Source organism: Bos mutus, chromosome 1, assembly GCF_027580195.1.
Source record: "Bos mutus isolate GX-2022 chromosome 1, NWIPB_WYAK_1.1, whole genome shotgun sequence".
In the NCBI taxonomy this organism is placed as follows: domain Eukaryota; kingdom Metazoa; phylum Chordata; class Mammalia; order Artiodactyla; family Bovidae; genus Bos; species Bos mutus.
This window is the reverse complement of record NC_091617.1, coordinates 63,759,914-63,779,652: the sequence shown is the minus strand read 5'-3', so window position 1 is coordinate 63,779,652 and position 19,739 is coordinate 63,759,914. Positions and strand designations below refer to the sequence as shown.

Sequence of the window (19,739 nt, the reverse complement as noted above, 5' to 3'; positions counted from 1 at the left end):
ATAGCAAAAGCAAATTGAGAATTAAATACAGGTGGAGATTGGTTGGAAGAAGAGAAGAAGCTGAAATTCTGCATTTGGTACATGGAGTTTTGGGTAAATGACAGTCTATTTAGGTATGAAGTAAGGATCTAGTATAAGCATTGCTCCCATTCTTTGTGCCTCATGTTGTTTTTTGCTTTTGTAGAAAAGCAGTTAGCTGTTGTGTCTTTTCTTCAGGTTCTTTTGAAAACAAATATGCATATAGAGGATTTGTCTTCTCTATCTCCACTGCCCTGACTTTAGCCCAACATCATATCATAGAATTGCTGAAACAACCTCCTACCTCCTGATTTCCCTCCTTCATATCTTTCACATCCTCACTGCTGTCAAAGTCATCTTCCTTAAAGCACATGTGATATTGTCTCTCCTGTTTGAAATTGTCTGATTCCTCATTGCCTATAGGGAAAATTTTATATACCATACATATAATGAGAAGAGTGCTTATATGTCCCAATTTATGTTTGCCCAGTATGATTATTAATGGCATGTTCTTCACACTCTTCACTGTCCCAGTTCGGATGATTATCCAGTCACTCTTCTGCTTCTTTTTCCAGAAAAATGAGAGATTTAGTTCTTTGTCCTGCTCTTAACCTTTCCTGAGGCATTTAGTCAGTTAAACCTAATCTTTCCCAAGTTCTCCAGCTGCCTCACCCTTAAATGCGTGTAATTAGGCAATGAATTTAAAAGTTCAGTGTTTGGTTAGGATAGATTGAAAAGTGAAAGTGAAGTCACTCACCGTGTCCAACTCTTTGCGACCCCATGGGCTGTAGCCTACCAGGCTTCTCCGTCCATGGGATTCTCCAGGCAAGAATACTGGAGTGGGTTGCCATTTCCTTCCCAACCCAGGGATTGAACCCAGGTCTCCTGCATTGGAGGCACACGCTTTAACCTCTGAGCCACCAGGATAGATTAAGGATTTCTAATAAAGTTAACATTGTAATGGTTGTATATGTTTATTCCCTATTTTGAGTATCTGATTGTGCTAACATTTTGTTAAAGTTAAAGCAGATATTCCCCTGTATTATTCCAGTATTAAATAATCCTGTGAGGTCAGTTAAATCAGCAGTACCCAGCCGTTTCAGCACCTGGGACCAGTTTTGGAGAAGACCATGGACCAGGGGTGGGATGGTTTCAGGATGATTCAGACGCATTACATTTACTGTGCAATTTATTTCTATTATTACATCAGCTCCACCTCAGATCATCAGGCCATTACATCTTGGAGGTTGGGGACCTCTGAGTTAGGTAACACAGATGTCTGTATATTCTTTCAGAGTAATGAAATTCATAAATGATATATCTAGTTAGTAGAGGAAATAGATTAGAATCCCAAGGGCCTTGGTTTCTTTCGATTGACTGAGTACTGTTTAATAACTTAGCTACATATGAGAGTGTTGTCCTGCTCACTTTGAAGGGATCATGCAGTCATGCTGAATTTCTTGATCTGATCAAACTGTTCTCCTGATTGTTCCCCGGAAAAGCCACATTCATTTCTACCTCTTACTAGTGAACACTTAGAGTGTTCTTTCTCTCTGCTTACTAAGTCTTGACCTTCGTCAAGACTTCAGATCTCCTTCTCCCACGAAACATCTAATTATCCAAGCTCTTATGTGATTATTCCCACCATATAACTCCTGTAGTACTTTCCAAGTCATACCATATATGTACCATAGCAGCTTCTCATTTCTCTTTTGTTGATGATAAAATGAATATGTTACCTCAAAATGTTTGTTGCTGAGACTTGGGTATACATGATTAATAGTTAATTGTCTGTAGGATATGTGGGGACCTTAGATCATTGATTTAAGTATCCCAGAAAGCATTATCCACAAAAATCAATCCTTACATACTTGATTTCTTAGAATACAGTCCACATGCTGTGAAATGAGTGAATACTAGTGTTTCTAACTAGCTAACAGAGTAAGCAAAAAATTGAGGTCATTTCAGCCATCAAAGGAATCAGACTAGCTAATTTAGTTATTACATGTATTATTTGCTATGCTTAAAGCTAAACCAAAAGATGCACTATAATTTTTTTAAATGACTTTCTTCATAATGTTTTTTCCTAAGTCTTTGACTACAAGATGAATTTTCATTTGGTAAACTTACCTGTTTTAACTAGTTTCACCCATTACCAAAAATACGTTCAAAGGGTCTTAGCACAAAGCAAAAATCCCTGTCAAACATTTTGTTGTTGTTGTTTTGCTGATCCACTCTACCCTTTCTGGCCTTTCTGCCTTATTTTGCTCATGTATTCCAGAAAGCATGAAACTATGTTGGGGATTTCTGTTGGTTCCTAAGTTTGTCATTTGTCTGTTTTGTCTGCTGTTCAGGTAATCAATTTCAATATTACTCTTCAACCCATCTGCCTACTGACCTCAACTAGTACATTATCATTTGTCACATAAATACACTATGTTCCTTATTGAATTTTCTACCTCCATCTTCATTAGTGCTAGAATAATCACTTCTTCTCTAACATCTATTTGCTATGTGAATAGACCTCCTCACTTTTCTGTTTATACTGGCTTTACCCTATTTCTTTGGAAACTATTGCACATTAAAATTCAACTACTAAGGTGGTGAATCCATACATGAGAAGAATAAGGTAAAAAAGAAAGAATGGATCACTTGTGGGGAGCAGAGGATAGGGTGAGGGTGAATTAAAAAAGAAGGCAAAAATTTGTGACTTATCATTTGTTCTTTAAAACACTTACCTCCTGTGTATCAGTGCTATGCTAGACACCATAAAGGATACAAAAGAAAAAAAAAAAAAAGCTAAAATATTAAGTCTCCATCTTTGAAACACTTAAGGGTGATATATATCTGAGTCAGTTGAAGCAAGTATTAAATAATAACCTTATACCTGATTATGTGCTGTTGGTGTTCCAAGGTGTTTCATGTACTATAGGTATCATAGAGAGGCTCTTCAGTGTGGATGGTGGACAGGAAAAGGAGCCTCCTTTAAAGGCGATAGAAGGGCTAGTAGATGAGGGTGGGTACTGTTTAAAGACAGTTTAGATTTGCTTGTGTGCATGTGTGCTCAGTAGCTTAGTCATGTCGGACTCTCTGTAACCCCATGGACTGGAGCCCACCAGGCTCCTCTGTCCATGGAATTTTCCAGGCAAGGATACTGGAGTGGGTTACCATTTGCTGCTCTATGGGATCTTCCCAACCCAGGGATCAAACCCATGTCTCTTGTGTCTCCTGTATTAACAGGTGGATTCTTTACACCTGGGAAGCCCTTGGGTTTGCTTAGGTGCTGCTAAAGTTAGGAATTGTTGTAGCTTAGGGGACTATCCCTTAAGAAAAGGAGGTATGGATGAAAAGGAAATATTTCTATATTCTTAGGAAGATCAACTTGACTATAGTAACCATTTTATGAACAATGAAAGATTAAATTGGATAAGTAGACATTTGGTAAATCACACTTCTGTAGTATTTTATGAGCAAATGAGATTAGAGGGAGGAATTTGTGGCATAGTTTAATGCTGATACCAACATTATATTCCTTATGTGTATTTTAATTAGTGAAGCTAAAATTTATTGAATTGTGGCTAAGGAAAAGATGTGTTTCTTATGAATTATGTGCTGTACATGAGCACTTCAGTAGACTTAAATTCTTTTTTTAGTTAATTAACTAGTCAGCAAATCCATAATATTGTCTCACTTTTAGTCCTGCATATAGCCTTACAAATTGCAAATAATTTTATGTACTGGGGTTGCTCTTCAGAAGTGTTCATGGTTTATCAGTTTTTAACATTTAATGCTTGTGTATTTTGTGTATGACCAGCGAACAGTGTCTGTACTGTACATTTATCACAATGAAAACTTGAAGAGGACTAGCTATTTGAGCTACTGAACAAGGCACAGTACTTGTTCTCCATTCTACTTAGATTAATTATCATTGCCCCATAGGCATTTTTACATTGCTCTGGTTGGCTGTTTAATATAGTGGAATTGTTGAGAGCTGATGCTATGAGAATCAACCATAAGCCTTGATGTGGTATATAAATGGTAATTTTAAGGGGCTTAAGATTCAGTCATAACAGTTAGCTCCAGGTTGAAATTTGATGTTTGATGGCAAAAGTCTATTTATTATAGGACATGTGAAGGAGAAAATGGCCTGTGTCCTTTCTGAGTTATCCAAATGCAAATTTATTTTGAATAATTCTTCCATTAAGAACTCATTTGCATTTGTTCAGTACCACAGAGACTTTATTTTTGGGGAAAAAATTTTTTTTTCCTCCTAGTTTCTTCTCTAGACTAGTATTTGTGATAAGAGTTTGTTTCAATTTAAGAAAATGAGTTGCTGCACAGGTGAGGTAGTAGTTGAATCACTTAAAAGTTCATGTCAGTGTTTTGGTTCTTTTCAGTTTTTCTTTTCGCTTTTGTTTTCTTTCTTCCTTTTGTTTATTTCTTTATTTTTTGCTTTGTTCTGTTTTGTTTTCTTTATTTACTTCTGGTTTTAGTTTTTACAGGGAGTGTTTTGGGCTGGCTCTTCATGGCCTTGCTAACATTCTTGGCTGGCCATATTTAGTCTGCGCACTAATTGTTAGTTGGCCCAGTTGAGTCTTACTTTGTGCTCTCATTTTTTTTAGTCTGGTTTTCTATTTTTGTCCACCTGGTTGTGTTTTAAGTTCATGAGAGATTTTTATCCTGACGGGCCGGATTTTAATCCGTGAACTAAATTTTAGTCTGCAGACTAAAAGTAATCCGCGGATTATTTATTTTTTGCAAAATATTTAATTCCCCCACTGGAAACTATCCTAAAAGAATGTTAAATTCTCTTAGAATAGCCAAGGGAATTCACAGCTACTGGTGAGTTCTGCCATTTTTTGTTCTCAATACCTAGACATAATAGACCCTGCTACCTCCCTTTTGCATATTTGGCTCCGTTGTGCCTAGGTGTTGGTTTACATTACTTACTATGCATGTCACCTATAACTGTGACTGTCCCTTAGTTGTATTGTTCATTGTATATATTTTTGTTTAGCTTTTGGTGGGTGAATTGGGCATATTTGCAGATGGAACTGTGTTGAATTTGTAGTGTTCAGAGGTACAGAATTTTTTCAGTGAGTTTTTCCAAAAAGGAGAGGGTATGAGGGGGCAAAGCCCACAATAGAAAAAGTAAGTTTATACCCGCACTTCTGAGGTGATATGTCAATTTCTTGAAGAGTCCTAAGATAATGAGAATGTCAGTAAATATCTTTTATCAGGGAAGTCAATCCAAAATGAGAATAATCCGCGGTGGCCTGATCCTTCTTAGCTCACACAAATTGAAAATATCTGGCTTGAAACCTATAAATTAAATAAATTTATCACTTTCCTCTCATCACTAATAATTTAGCAAAAATGTTTATACTGTGTTACTGGAATTCATTAATAGAGAAAAATTAGCATATTGGGAACTCACATCTTGACAAGCAGGCTGATATGCCCCCTCCCAGCCATGTCAATGGACAATGAATCCAGGTCGTAGAAGACCAAACACTTTACTTTGGGAATTTTACTTCTAGATTTCATTTTGATTTTAACTTTTTTTGGTTTTGTATTTTTTTAATAAATGCACTGGCATCGGAACATAATTAAAATTTAATTTCTTTACTGTGCCTCACCATTGCGCAATCAAATTTTTTTGCATACACTGTGGTGAAATAATTTTTAAAACTTGGACTTGCTACTGTGCAGACTGATGTTTAAAGTTTATAACTGTATAAACATTTTCTATGTCCCCCCCTCCACACCATGGATTTCTTATAACATTGGATATATTTTTCCTTGCTGGACTATTCTCTTTTGGATTGACTTCCCCTGTTTGGATTATTTCACTGCATTCTCATCTTTAGGATTCGTCAGGAACAGGACATTTCACCTCAGGAGTGCGGGTATGTACTTAATTTTTTTTTTCCCAAAATTTCAGGGCAGGTCTATAAAACTCGGGGGGAAAACTTTTTTGAAAAGCTAAGTTATTCATTCTTGAAATGTAATAATAAAAACAAAGTAGGTAGCTGTGCGGTATAGGTTTTGCTTGTGGTATATATTTAGACTCTCAGTTTCTTGAATGATTTATTGATAACTAAGCTGAAGTTTAGGAGTGGGGTTTGAAAAGTATTTTTACAAGAATAAATATTGACAAAAACCCCACAGAACCCAAGATGTTGAGTGTTAAACAATTTAGTATGGAATGAAAAGCAGCAGAAACTTCATTATTAAAAGCCAAGTGACAGTAGTTATTGGTTTCCTTTTCTTTAGACACAAAGATAATTCAGAAAACCTTTTTCTAGTTTGGCCTATAATTTTTGAAAGCTGCATGCTACCACACCGTGTCTTATGGTCAGAAATCTGGACTTTGGGTATGCTGGGATTTGACCCCACATAATTTTCTTAACCTTTATCTGTATATTACAGAACCAAGGCTTTTCTCATCAGGAATCTCTCAAGGATTAGAAATAATAATGGGTACTTTTCTTAAAAGGCAGGTTAAGTCTTGAGTTTAATGTAGGTTCTTAAAATGAATTCTTTTCCTTATTTTTCTAACTCTTTGATTCTGTGAGTTAGGGTTGCCTGGCAGAATAAGCTATTATGTGTCTTAGTACCAACATGGATGGTGACTTTTAGTCAGTAAGAAATCAAAAAAGACGTGGATGATTTTCTTTTTAGTAATCAGAAGTAAGCTTACAATACTGGTTTATTAATAGATGTAACACAGAATTTTTTCATTTAAAATATACTCACTGTCCACCTACCCTACATTTGAATGTTAAAAGATACTTATTTCTACTTTTGGTGGTGGTACTTTTAATTCTACTTCTGTGCTCCCATATTGGTCAGAGGCATTTTTATTAAACTAGCTAACAAAGTAAATCCATATGCTGTCAAATAAATACAAACTTCCCTCAGGAGAAGGTCAGTAGTGCTTAGTATTTTCATAAAAATTTTTCTAAATGTTTCCACTGATTATTTTCTTCTACATTTTGAGTTTGATTATGGTTCTGGCTGGGAAGCAAGAGAAGGGGGAAATGACCACGTACAGTGAAAGATCTAAACATTTCAAATAATACAGTACATTAGCTCCTTGACTGAGGCAAGTCAGATTATTCAAAAGAATAAAGATAAAGCAGCTTGTAACTGTGGAGAGGGTTTTCTAACACAACCAAATAAATTAACTAAGATAATTAATGTTCAGAAATAAATTTCTAATATCTTACTCAAGCCAAAATTTCTCAATTCCCAAGGAAAATATCTTTATTAATAATAAACTTTGTTTCAAAACAAAAAAAGGATTTTCAGTGTAGAAAGTACTCTTATAAATAGTCTCATAATCTAATGAGCTCTGTAGTAGTAACCAGTTCTCCTGCTTTCAGCCTAGGTGGATAGCCAAATGTTACATGAGCCTTTATCATTAGGAAACTTAAGCCTCTCAGACGCCTCTGTGCCTTGTCACAGTCTGCATGTCCTTTCCTCACTTGTAGGTCTCTTTCCCTCCATTTTTATGCATCTGTTTTCCTTTTTGTGTCTGTCAACTTCCACCATTGCGGCTACTAACCCTTCTATTTGTGTCTGTGTTCTTCTGTCAAGGGATATGTGTTTCATTTTTCTTTAATTTCAAAAGCTTTCTGTCCAGATGTTTATGTTTATTTCTGTTTTTCCCCTTCTGCTTTTATTCTTTAACTATCCATAATTTAGAACAAAGTATATTTTTCATAGTTCTGTGTATTTATTCGGAGTTTTAAGACACAGATGAGTAGAAAGCTTTCTGTTCCTTTAAATAAGTTTGTTTATTTGCATTTTGCCTCATTATATAGCTTTCAGTTTACTTTTTCTGTGAGTTGATGTTCTTAATGAAAAATAAGTTTCTCTATTCCTGATTAAAACCCTAGAATATTTATTCAAATGAGGGGTAAACTGGCCGTGTTACGATAACACCTACCTGAGAAAACAATTTTGGACATTTTCAGAAGTTCTGGATATTCAAGAATTTCCTCAAATAATAATAGGCTCTGTTTATTGAAAAGTTAATACTAAATCATTGAAGAATAAACAGCTTTTCCTTTTTAAAAGATATTAATTGCCAGAAATGTACAGTGCTGTGCTGTTGATTATCAACAATTGTTCTGCTAAAAAGAAAAGTCACACCAAAGAGGCAAACCTTATAACTATTACCACAGCAGTCAGAACTTTACATTAACTTCACATTCTTCTAGTTGTGACTGCTCCCAGAACCGAGACTTTCTTTTGTGCCTGTCATATTTTGTGTGCATGTTTGGTTGTACTGCTTTATGATAAGCTTGTATAGATTTTTTTTTTCATTTTCCCTAGTTTTTTCTCTGAGCCTTTTTCATATAGTCTTTAATCAGCAGTTCACCCCAATGTGGTAAATTGTATGCAGTTAACTCCTTTCATTCTAAAAGGTTTCTTTCACAAATGCAACCATGTTTTTGTACATGGTGGGAATTAACTCAGTACTCAGATGATAATTTGCAAAGATTCTTACTTGAAACATTAACTGTACTTTCTCTCTCTCTCTCTCTCTTTTTTTTTTTTTTAATTCTGTAGGTCTTCCGACCCCGAACTCCACCCGAGGCGATTGCACTTTGTAGCCGTCTGCTGGAGTATACACCAACTGCCCGACTGACACCACTGGAAGCTTGTGCACATTCATTTTTTGATGAATTACGGGACCCAAATGTCAAACTACCAAATGGGCGAGACACACCTGCACTCTTCAACTTCACCACTCAAGGTAATTCCTAACACTTAATCCTTTTACTATTTTCTAGGAAAGTTACACATGTGTAGCTTTAATTTTCTATTAAATCTTTGTAGGGTAAAAGTAAGCATATTAAGTACTTATACAGGAAGGGAGCATCCTATATAACCACATACTAGACTACCACACTTATATGGTTTTGAACAAAATAAAAGCAGAATTAAATTTTTCAAATAGGCATAGCTTCTCTAATTTTTAGCAGGTTCTGATAAATCTTGTACTGGAGAAGTTACAGAGATTTCCCCGAGTAAGGTTTAATAATAAGATTGACATACAATTTAATCTTCAGATTTGTGTCTAGAATGTTAAAATTTCTTGCTTCCCAAGGATTTATATCAAGTTTTCTTAACCCGGAAATAAATTGGTGGCTATATTTGTGTAATTTTAGATGCCATACAGACAAGAAAACTGGAGTCTTATAAAGCCCATCTTAGCACTTATATAAGGGATGTAGAAGAGAAATTTTCTTCCTTTGTGAGCCTTGGCATCATTGCTACTGCTAAGAAAACACTGATTAGAAAACTGAGTTTGTGTATTGGTGGTTTCTAAAAAGCCCAAGGATGGTCATTTTTCATTCATTCATCAGCGATACTGTCTCTGATGATGTGGTTTTCTTCCTTAACTGAACATTAAACATGTACAATTCCCTATGGATAAAACAAGGAGTAAATAGATTGCTTGTTTCAATCAGTCAAGTTAAAAATATAGAAGGGGGATAGAGAGCTTTCTGTGATCAGGAAATAGATATAATTTATTTTATTATAAAACAAAAAATTTTCCCCCTTTTAAGTTTTTCTAAAACTGGGAAAATGCATTTTTTAAACTTTAGATGTGGAAGATGTGAGCTGCTAGTAGAATAGACTTGGATGATTCAGTTGACTGTAATCTTAAACTGTCAATATTATGTAGCTACTAGCAATGCTTATGTAATCTCATTCATCAAAGAAAATCTTCAGGTTTCCTGCAACTATTAATTTTGACTTGGGCTGATCAGAAATAATTTGGAATGTTGTTTTAAGTCCTGGCTATGCCTCTCTAAGGTGTTAATGGACACCAGGTAGAGTATACAAAGGGGCAGAATTAAATATAGAGCCTCAAAAGTGAAGACTTAAGGGACTCCTGAGAAAAATACCTCAAATAAAGGCCTCAGCCCCTGGCATAAAGAGAGACTAAATATTTAGGAATCAGTAAAGACATTTTCAACTGGTAATAGTGGAACAAGATGTTTTCAAAATACTGATCTGTATATCAGGGAAAAGCTGGGTGATGTCAAATATTGTAGGTAAGATTATTCCAGTTTGGCAGAAGGTTTGACTGGGAGACTGTTGTCCTCTTCCACAACAGAAATTCATTAATTCCGTGTCATAAAAATTTTAGACATCTTGAGAAAATAAATTCTATTTTTAATTCTTAACTGCTTTTGTTTTAATCAAGAATAATACATTTAGATGGAAGAAAATGTTAAAAATGCAGAGGAAGTATAGAGAAAATTAAAATCACAGTCCTGAAAGAATTACTTTTAGCTTTCAAAGTAATCACTTTATGATTTTATGGTGTAGCTCTTTTCTAATGCTAATGCTGATAACCCTTGAATATAAAGTGATCTTCTGTTTTCCCATTTAGAAGATCCCAAAAGGGTTCTTTCTGTTAACTCAGATAGATTTAAATTATACAAAGTTAATATTAGTTTGGGCTTCCCAAATGGCTCAGTGGTAAGGAATCCACCTGTCAGGGAAGGAGAGGCAAGAGATCCCTGGGTCGCGAAGATCCCCTGGAGAAGGAAATGGCAACCCACTCCAGTATTCTTGCCTGGAGAATCCATGGACAGAGGAGTCTTGTGGGATATAGTCCATGGGGTTGGTCACAAAGAGCAGACTGAGCACACACACAGTACTTTAGGAATTGTTTGTTACATCTCAAATTTTATAGAATGATTTTTTTTAAACTCTATATGCATCTTTCACATCTGTGTCTTTGTAATCAGTAGAGCTACTTTTTGAACCATCTATGTAGTTTTTAAGGTTGTATTACCTAAAGTTTTTGATATGACGCTCTTTTTAAATCTATCTGAGACCACCATTGGAAATTCTACATTATCTATTTACATAAATGTATCATGTTATGCATAATATAATTAGTGGATTGCTTTATAAAGTAGTATCTATAAGATTTTTTTTAAATTTTATTTATTTTTAATTGGAGGATATTTGCTTTACAATATTGTGTTGGTTTCTGCCATACATCAGCATGAATCAGCCCTAGGCATTCATATGTCCCCTTCCTCTTCAGCTTCCCTCCCACCTCCTAGGTTGTCATAGAGCACTGGGTTTGCGCTCACTTCGTTTTATTTGAGTACGGTGACATCCAGTAAAACTGTGGACCTTGGCATGAGAAACTGCTAAGTCAGTGCTAGATATTTTTTTGCCTCATTTTTTACTGTTTCTGTCAGATAACTAAAGTTTCCCAAAGTTTAAAAGGAATCTTGATCTTTTTTTTTTCCACGCTAAGGATTTCCTCCAGCAAGTACTTTATTTCTCAAAATATACAAATCAAGACAGCCCCTTGTTAAGTAAACAACTTGGTAGAAACTCAAATGCAAACACATGATGCATCTTGTGATATTTATGATGGATATATTTTGGAGAATAATTCTCCTTAAATTGAGACATATTTTAATCCATACTCTTCGATGTGTGTGTGCACCTGTTTGTGTTCATTGAAACTGAGATACTGCTTAAACCTTGTATTTGATCAGATTTTAAAAATCAAGATTGTTTTGCTGTTCACATACATCATTTCTGAAGTAATTACATTTGATTCTTTAGTCACTCGCTAATGCTGCTAAGTCACTTCAGTCGTGTCCGACTCTGTGCAACCCCATAGACGGCAGCCCACCAGGCTCCCCAATCTCTGGGATTCTCCAGGCAAGAACACCGGAGTGGGCTGCCATTTCCTTCTCCAAGGCATGAAAGTGAAAAGTGAAAGTGAAGTCGCTCAGTCGCGTCCGACTCTTAGCAACCCCATGGACTGCAGCCCACCAGGCTCCTCCGTCCATGGGGTTTTCCAGGCAAGAGTACTGGAGTGGGGTGCCATTGCCTTCTCTGAGTCACTCGCTAATAATTTTCCATTATTACTAAAGAAAATAAAGTTTAAAACAACTAAGTTATTTTATGAATTTCTAAGCTTTTTTTAAAACTGAGATAAAATTCATGTAGCATAAGATAAACCATTTTACAGTAAACAATCCAGTAGTGTTTAATACATTCACAGTGTTATACAGCTATCCGCTCTCTCAGTTTTGACAACATTTTCATTGCTCCTGAAGAAAACTCCGTACCCACTAAGCATTCACTCTCCACTGTCTCCTTTTTTGACCTTTGGCAGCCACCAGTCTGCTTTCTGTCTCTATGGATTTACCTCTTCCAGATATTTCATATAATGGAACCACATAATATGTGACCTTTTGTGTCTGGCTTCTTTCAGTTAGCATGTTTTCAGGGCTCATCCATGTTGTAGCATGTATCAGTATTTCATTCCTTTTTATGGTGGAATAATATTTCATTATGGGCTTCCCAGGTGGCTCAGTGGTAAAGAACCCACTTGCCAATGCAGGAGACATAGGTTTGATCCCTGGGTCGGGACGATCCTCTTGAGAAGGAGATGGCAACCCACTCCAGTATTCTTGCCGGGAGAAATCCCATGGACAGGAGCCTAGCGGGCTACAATCCATGTGGTTGCAAAAGAGTCAGACACAGCTTAGTGACTAAGCAACAACAAATATAATTTTCATTATATTATGTCTTAATCAGTTCAGGCAACTTAACACCCATGAACTGGGTGACTAAACAACAGACATTTATTTCTCACAGTTCTGGAGGCTGGGAACATCAAGGTCAAGATGCTGACAAATTCAGTGTTTGATGAGGGCTGCTTCCTGGTTTGCAGACAGCTACTTTTCTTGCTTACATGGTGGAAAGAGATCACCTCTTTTGTGTCTCTTCTTACTAATCCTATTCATGACCTAATTTCCTCCCAAAGGTTCCACCTCCAAATACCGTCACATTGGGGATTTAGGGCTTCAGCATATGAAGTTTAGGGGGACACAGACATTCAGTCCATAGCATAGGAATATGCCACATTTTGGTTATCCATTCATCTGTTGATTGACATTTGGTTTGTCACTGCCTTCCAACTATTGTGAATAGTTCTGCTATGACTGTTGTGTACAAGTATGAATTCATTTGAATACGCGTTTCCAGTTGGGGGATATTGCATCACTGACTCGATGGACGTGAGTCTGAGTGAACTCCGGGAATTGGTGATGGACAGGGAGGCCTGGCGTGCTGTGATTCATGGGGTCGCAAAGAGTTGGACACGACTGAGCGACTGAACTGACTGACTGACTGAATCATATGGTAATTCTGTATTTAATTTCTTGAGAAACTGCCAAACCATTTTGCATAATGACTTGCACATTTTACATTCCTACTATCAATGTTACAAGGGTTCCCATTTATCTACATACTCACAAATACTTGTAACTTTAAAGCACATACTAATTAATAACAATTAATAGATGATCAGAATAAGAGGTTAAAGAAAGAGAACTAACTTTCCAGTTAGTTGTATAGCTAGAGAGAATAGAGGGATGGTGGGTGTCATCAGTGAGTATCCTGCTGTAGGTAGAATAAAACCCTTCTTTATCCTCAGCAAATTTTCAGTGAAGTCTGTACTACTTTCCCCAGATGAACTAAAGGTAGTCCCTGATCTACATATACTAGTTGCTCAATGTTTGAGCAGTTGATACCCACTTTAAATATACACAGTATTTATTAACTCATTCAGCCAGTACTTAATGGGCATTTCTAATTTTCCTTTTTCTTGTTGGAACTGTTGTTTTAATTAGTAAAGCAAACCTACCATATGAACAGAACTACAAAGATCAAACACTTGAGTAAAATATAGTAAGTTGGTAGTGGTTTGGTCACTAAGTCATGTCCGACTCTTGTGAGTTCGTGGACTGTAGCCTGCCAGGCTCCTCTGTCCATGGAATTCTCCAGGCAAGAATACTGGAGTGGGTTGCCGTTTCCTTCTCCAGGGGATCTTCGTGACCCAGGAATCGAACCTAGGTCTGCATTACAGGCAGATTCTTCACCAACTGAGCTACAAGGGAAGCCCCAAAATATAGTCAAGCTTATAGCTAACTACAATTTGATGTTTGTTACTGTGCCATAAGTAAATAGCCATAAGCAGTAATTAATATTACTTTCATATAATCAAACAAGTGTTTCTATAATCAACTAGAGGGAGAAGAGAGGTGAACAGATACTGGACAAAAAAACTTGGAGATCTTTCTGACCTTCTGGATCTATAACTCGTAAACTATTACACCTCTCTTTTTTCTAGAACTAGGGCTTCAGTGTACTAGGATCTCCTGACTGACAGTGTTATCTACTTCTAGGACTTGAGGCCAGCACAGACCTTCAGCATACCGTAAAGTAACCATTCTCTTACTTTCCCTCAGTCATTGGATCTCAAAGGCTGGACATGACTGAGTCAGACCTTAGGAAGCAAATAGAATCAGGAAATCCCAACAGAAATCAATTTTCTTTACCAATTCTTTACTATTCCAAGGCTGAAATATATAGGGAGATAGGTGATTTTGTGTGTTTAAAGATGAGTTTCCAACTAATCCCACCACAGACATCCTCAATTCAAATTTTCTATCCAATTTTTATGAGATTTTTACCCAGTAGAGCATTGTCTCCCTGCTCCCCCCCAAGGTCATGTCATAGGATGGGTGTTGGGCAGATATAAGTAAAGATTATCAACTACATTAGTGTGACTTAGTTTGAAGAATCTACCACTCTACCAATTAGCTGGATTATCTGAGGGGATGGTAGATTTGTGGGGATGCAGGAGGAATAGTGGCTTATTGGTTAGGACATAAGAAGGGGCAGCTGCTTAAATGCAAGTTAAAACAGGATATTTTGAATATCTAGAAAGCAACATGAAACTCAGGCAGGCTGCAGATGTCTTTGAATACAGGAATAGGAGTGTCCAGACATGAGGAAAGCAATGATGAGATAGCAGACGGGTTCCAGAACAAGTAAAAAAAGGACAGTAAAGGAAGAGTGACAGAAAACAGAAGGAAATGGGGAAAGGATCAAAGAAAGATTTCTTAGATGAGTGTAGGATTGTGTTAAGGGAAGTGATGAAAGCAGGGGACTGAGGAATGTTAGAGGTGGCAACATAAGCAAGTGTTACAGAGGCCAGCTTACCAGAGTGATGCACTTCTTCATTTGAAAGCAGTAGATTACTTGCTTATAAAATCTATTGTAACTCGTTATTGATAATGATTTGGAGGCTCCATATCTTTAAGGCAATGATTTTTAAATCAGTTTTTCTGTTATGAAATAGAGATACTCAGAAATACCATCAGCCCACCTGCTTATCAGCTTTTCTATATCCTGGGTATTTTCTTCTAGCTTACCTTATCCTTTGCTGCTAAGTCACTTCAGTCGTGTCCGACTCTGTGAGACCCCATAGACAGCAGCCCACCAGGTTCTGCCGTCCCTGGGATTCTCCAGGCAAGAACACTGGAGTAGGTTGCCATTTCCTTCTCCAATGAAGGAAAGTGAAAAGTGAAAGTGAAGTCACTCAGTTGTGTCCGACCCTTCGAGACCCCGTGGACTGCAGCCTACCAGGCTCCTCCATCCATGGGATTTTCCAGGCAAGAGTACTGGAGTGGGGTGCCATTGCCTTCTCCGACCTTATCCTCAGCCACATCTAAAGTGGATATAGTATTTCAACCACCTTGAGATTGTAAAATGTCTTCTGATATTCTTACCTTGAGTTAGGGGCTTTTGGGGGTTAGATTCATTATAATTTATAAAAGCAAGAATAAGTCTACATAAGATAGGGGCTCTTGATTTATATTAATATGTAGGATATGAATCAAATGGGACTACCTTGGTGGTCCAGTGGTAGAGAATCCACATGCCAATGCAGGAGACATGGGTTCGATTCCTGGGACAGGAAGATCCCCTGGAGAAGGAAATGGCAATCCACTCCAGTAATTCTTGCCTGGAAAATCCCATGGACAGAGGAGCCTGGCCGACTATAGTCCATTGGGTCACAGATGCGTTGACCACTTAGACTTAGACTAAACTTAACTTAGACTAAACAACAACAAATAAATCAAATCCTAAACAGAAACTCATGCACCGCTCTAACTTACAATGCCCCTCCTTTTTAAAAAATTTTTTTCATTTTTAAAAAAATATTTATTTTTAATTTTTTGGTTGTGCTGGATCATCATCGCTGCACACAGGCTTTTCTCTAGTTACGGCAAGCAGGGGCTACTCTTCACTGCAGTGTGCAGGCTTCTCTTGTGGTTACTTCTTTTGTTGTGGGGCGTGGGCTCAGTAGTTGAATCTCATAGGCTCAGTAATTGTAGCACAAAGGCTTAGTTGCTACACGACATGTAGGATCTTCCCGGACCAGGAATTGAACCTGTGTTGCCTGCACTGGCACATTGGCAGATGGATTCTTATTCACTGCACCACCAGGGAAGTCCCTTTTTAAAAGTAAATAAACTATAGACTTTTAATGTGACTATCCCTGTTTCTCTGTTGTGTTCTTTTGGATGAAAAATATCTATAAAAGATCTTTATAAATGGACTTCAGAAATAAGTGGATATTCTGTTACAGAAGAGATTGAGCTGTTTATACTTATCAGAGGAATTGGTGTCAGAATTATTCTTTGATACTTTATAGCTAAAGAAGTGGAGAAGGCAGTGGCACCCCACTCCAGTACTCTTGCCTGGAAAATCCCACGGACGGAGGAGCCTGGTAAGGCTGCAGTCCATGGGGTCGCTAAGAGTCCGACAGGACTGATCAACTTCACTTTCACTTTTCACTTTCATGCATTGGAGATGGAAATGGCAACCCACTCCAGTGTTCTTGCCTGGAGAATCCCAGGGACAGGGGAGCCTGGTGGGCTGCCGTCTATGTGGTCACACAGAGTCGGACACGACTGAAGTGACTTAGCAGCAGCTAAAGAAGAGAAGAGTAAAATTTAGAGTAAGAGTCAATTTAGAAGAGTAAAATTTCTAGGTAAGCTATACTCTTCTAGGTTATTGAAAACTAAACCAAGGAAATACACTGCAGGGAATGCTTAGGAAATTCATGAGTGCTGCTAAAGGTGGGCAAGTTAGTTTTAGTTCAGGTAGCCAGAGTATTACTGATGCATAATGTTGACTGTACTCAGAATTTTAGGATCTAAATTATCAAACTATTTGTAAGAATTGTTTTCTCTTTCCCAGAGGTTTGAGTGGTTCTGCTGCCTTAACTGTACTACTAGAGACAATGTGGAATGGTATAGGAACAGACGGTGAAAGACTAATATCTTGACTTAAAGTTCTGTGTGTAGTTTGGACAGATACACTTCCAGGAAGACCAGAATATTAGTGGTATGTGGTTTATAGCCAAGGCAATAAAGATGCAATAATAAAAAGATGCAGTATTGCGTATAGAGTAAGTCAGACCTAAAGTCTCCTTCATAGTCTCTCTCTAACTAGGTGCAGACCTTGGCCATGCACTATTTCTGAGTTTCCTGATTTAACAAAAATGAGGTAGTTGGATTAAAGGATATTTAAGTACATTCCAGAATTCTGATTATAAAAATGAATTGACTCCAGAAAGACAAAGGAAAAAATGAGAAATAAAGCTAAAAACACAGAGCTTGGAAGCATGTGATATGTAAAATCATGGTATAAATGGATACAAAAAAAAATGACTCCTATAGATTTCAACATATTAGCAGTACCTGTTATTATTAAATGCTCAAAAAGGTTATTTTTAGTTGGATAAAACAACTTACAGTAATGCTACATTTATTACATTTCATCAAGAATGGAGTTCTGCTACTCTTTCAATTTGTCCCACCTTCTCCTTCCCCCACTGTGCCCACGGGTCCATTCTCTAGAGAGAAGCATTGACATATATACATGACCATGTGTGAAAGAGCTAGTGGGAAGCTGCTGTGTAACACAGGGAGCTCAACTCGATGCTCTGGGACAACCTAGAGGGGTGGGATGTGAAGGAGGAGGCTCAGGAGGGACGGGATCTATATATACATGGCTTCTTTACATTGTTGTACAGCAGAAACCAACACAGCCTTGTAAAGCAATTATCCTCTAATTAAATAGAAAAAAAAAAAAGAATGGAGTTCTGAGTATAACATTTTCAGGTTACTAAAGCTTATTCTTTTCAATCACCAGGACTTTAAAAATACTAACATTTTGCTAGATAACTTCTAAGTGTATCATTACTATAAATTTAGTACAAAATATATTCACACATTTTTGGATGACTAGTATAAATTGTGACCCTCCCTCTTGGGCAGTTCCAAGGCAAAGTAGTCATGGGATTATACAGCTATCATGTAGTCCGCTCATGAAACATTGCCAGTATTATCAAGCAGCAGGAGCAGGCTTTGCAGTTTGTTGACTATTTGTCTGATCTTCTGTTTAGTTTAGTGTTTACTTTTCTGAGTGAGTGTGGAGTATGTCGTCAACGACAGAAACCTAAGAGATTTCCTGGGCACTTTGAAATTGTTAGGAGAGAAGTAGTTGTGATGGAGTTACTTGTTCATCTAAACAGTATATATTCAGATAAGCAACAGTAGAATTCAGTATGTGTAAGATCAAAGTGTACCATCCTACATTTGAATTACCCCTCAGAAAAGTACACAAATAAAATGTGCATGCCATTGTTAAATCATTTAAAGCTTTTTGTGAATAGGAAGAAAAATAGCAGTTTTGACTATATAGACAACCACTGGCCATTTTCATTTATACTTAAGAGACCTCATACACACATGAAGACCTCAAATTCTTTGTAGAAGAAAAAGAAAATGTGCCTATCTTAGTGACTCTTTCTGGGGGTTTGCAGGTTGAGCCCTTTCAAAGTTAACAAAGAAAGAAGGTGCCCTTCTACCTTATGCCTGGTATTTTATTATTACCATAAGATTAGGTTTAGTTTCTAAAGGGTTGATTTCTTCCTTCTGGTTTCTACATTGATTACTGTTCTCAAATTTATCCTCAGTTTTCATTCAACACAGTTTGAACATATATATATACCTCTTCCTACACCTACTCCTACCCCTCACCCCAAAAAATTTAAAAATAAAAAACGTGCCCTTATCAATAAATTTGGGAATCTTACATTTAGATGAAGAGAAACTTTAAGGAAAACTTGAGGTTTTGCCAGCAACTAGATTTAGGTTTTGTTGTTTTTAACATTTAAAAAGATTGCTTAACTTAATGGTGGTCTTTTCATGGGAATTTTTCTTCTACAGTTTTTAATATAAACTGTGCAGCAAATTTTAGTTAAATGAGTTTGGTTATCTTTTTGGTCAGTTGATACTTATCTTGGTTGGCTTATTGATAGCTATCTCTAAATTCATTTTGTTCTTGCTCAAATTGTGCATTGTGTTTTGATGGTGGACCATATAATGATTAATTCACCATCAAAGCATTCATAATGTGTACTGATAAACTATGTGATTTTTTTTAATGAGTAGTTTTATGACATCTTTAATTGGTTGAAGAAATCCTTATCATACATTAAGTTTTCTAAAACCTTCTGGAACCTGTTTCCATTTTGTTTTGATCCATGTCTCTGGGATAACACAGTCTCATTCTTCCCACCTCTTCTCCATGGCTAGCCCCACTGTAATATTATGGGCTTCCTTGTTTCCTATATTATCTAGAGAAAAAGAAGATTGTTTTTCTGAAGCCTTGCACATGTATGTGTGTACACATACACACATGTATACACCCTTACCCAGAATTAGATACAAAACCACCATGGCCCTCAATTGGATGTGCATATACACAAGAATAGGTGATTTGGTAAATAA

At 36.9% G+C, this 19,739-nt stretch overlaps 1 protein-coding gene across 4 annotated transcripts in view; it reads left to right on the top strand.

Moving 5' to 3' along the window:
* GSK3B (glycogen synthase kinase 3 beta) overlaps positions 1-19,739 on the top strand; it is a 219,274-nt gene that overhangs the window by 174,256 nt on the left and 25,279 nt on the right. For 3 of the 4 annotated variants that reach the window (XM_070369958.1, XM_005905429.2, XM_070369955.1), the window contains exons 9-10: positions 5,889-5,927; positions 8,599-8,785. In XM_070369958.1, the coding sequence (XP_070226059.1) occupies positions 5,889-5,927; positions 8,599-8,785 (226 nt within the window). The remainder of the gene's footprint in view (positions 1-5,888; positions 5,928-8,598; positions 8,786-19,739) is intronic. The other variant, XM_005905430.2, reaches the window with a different exon arrangement.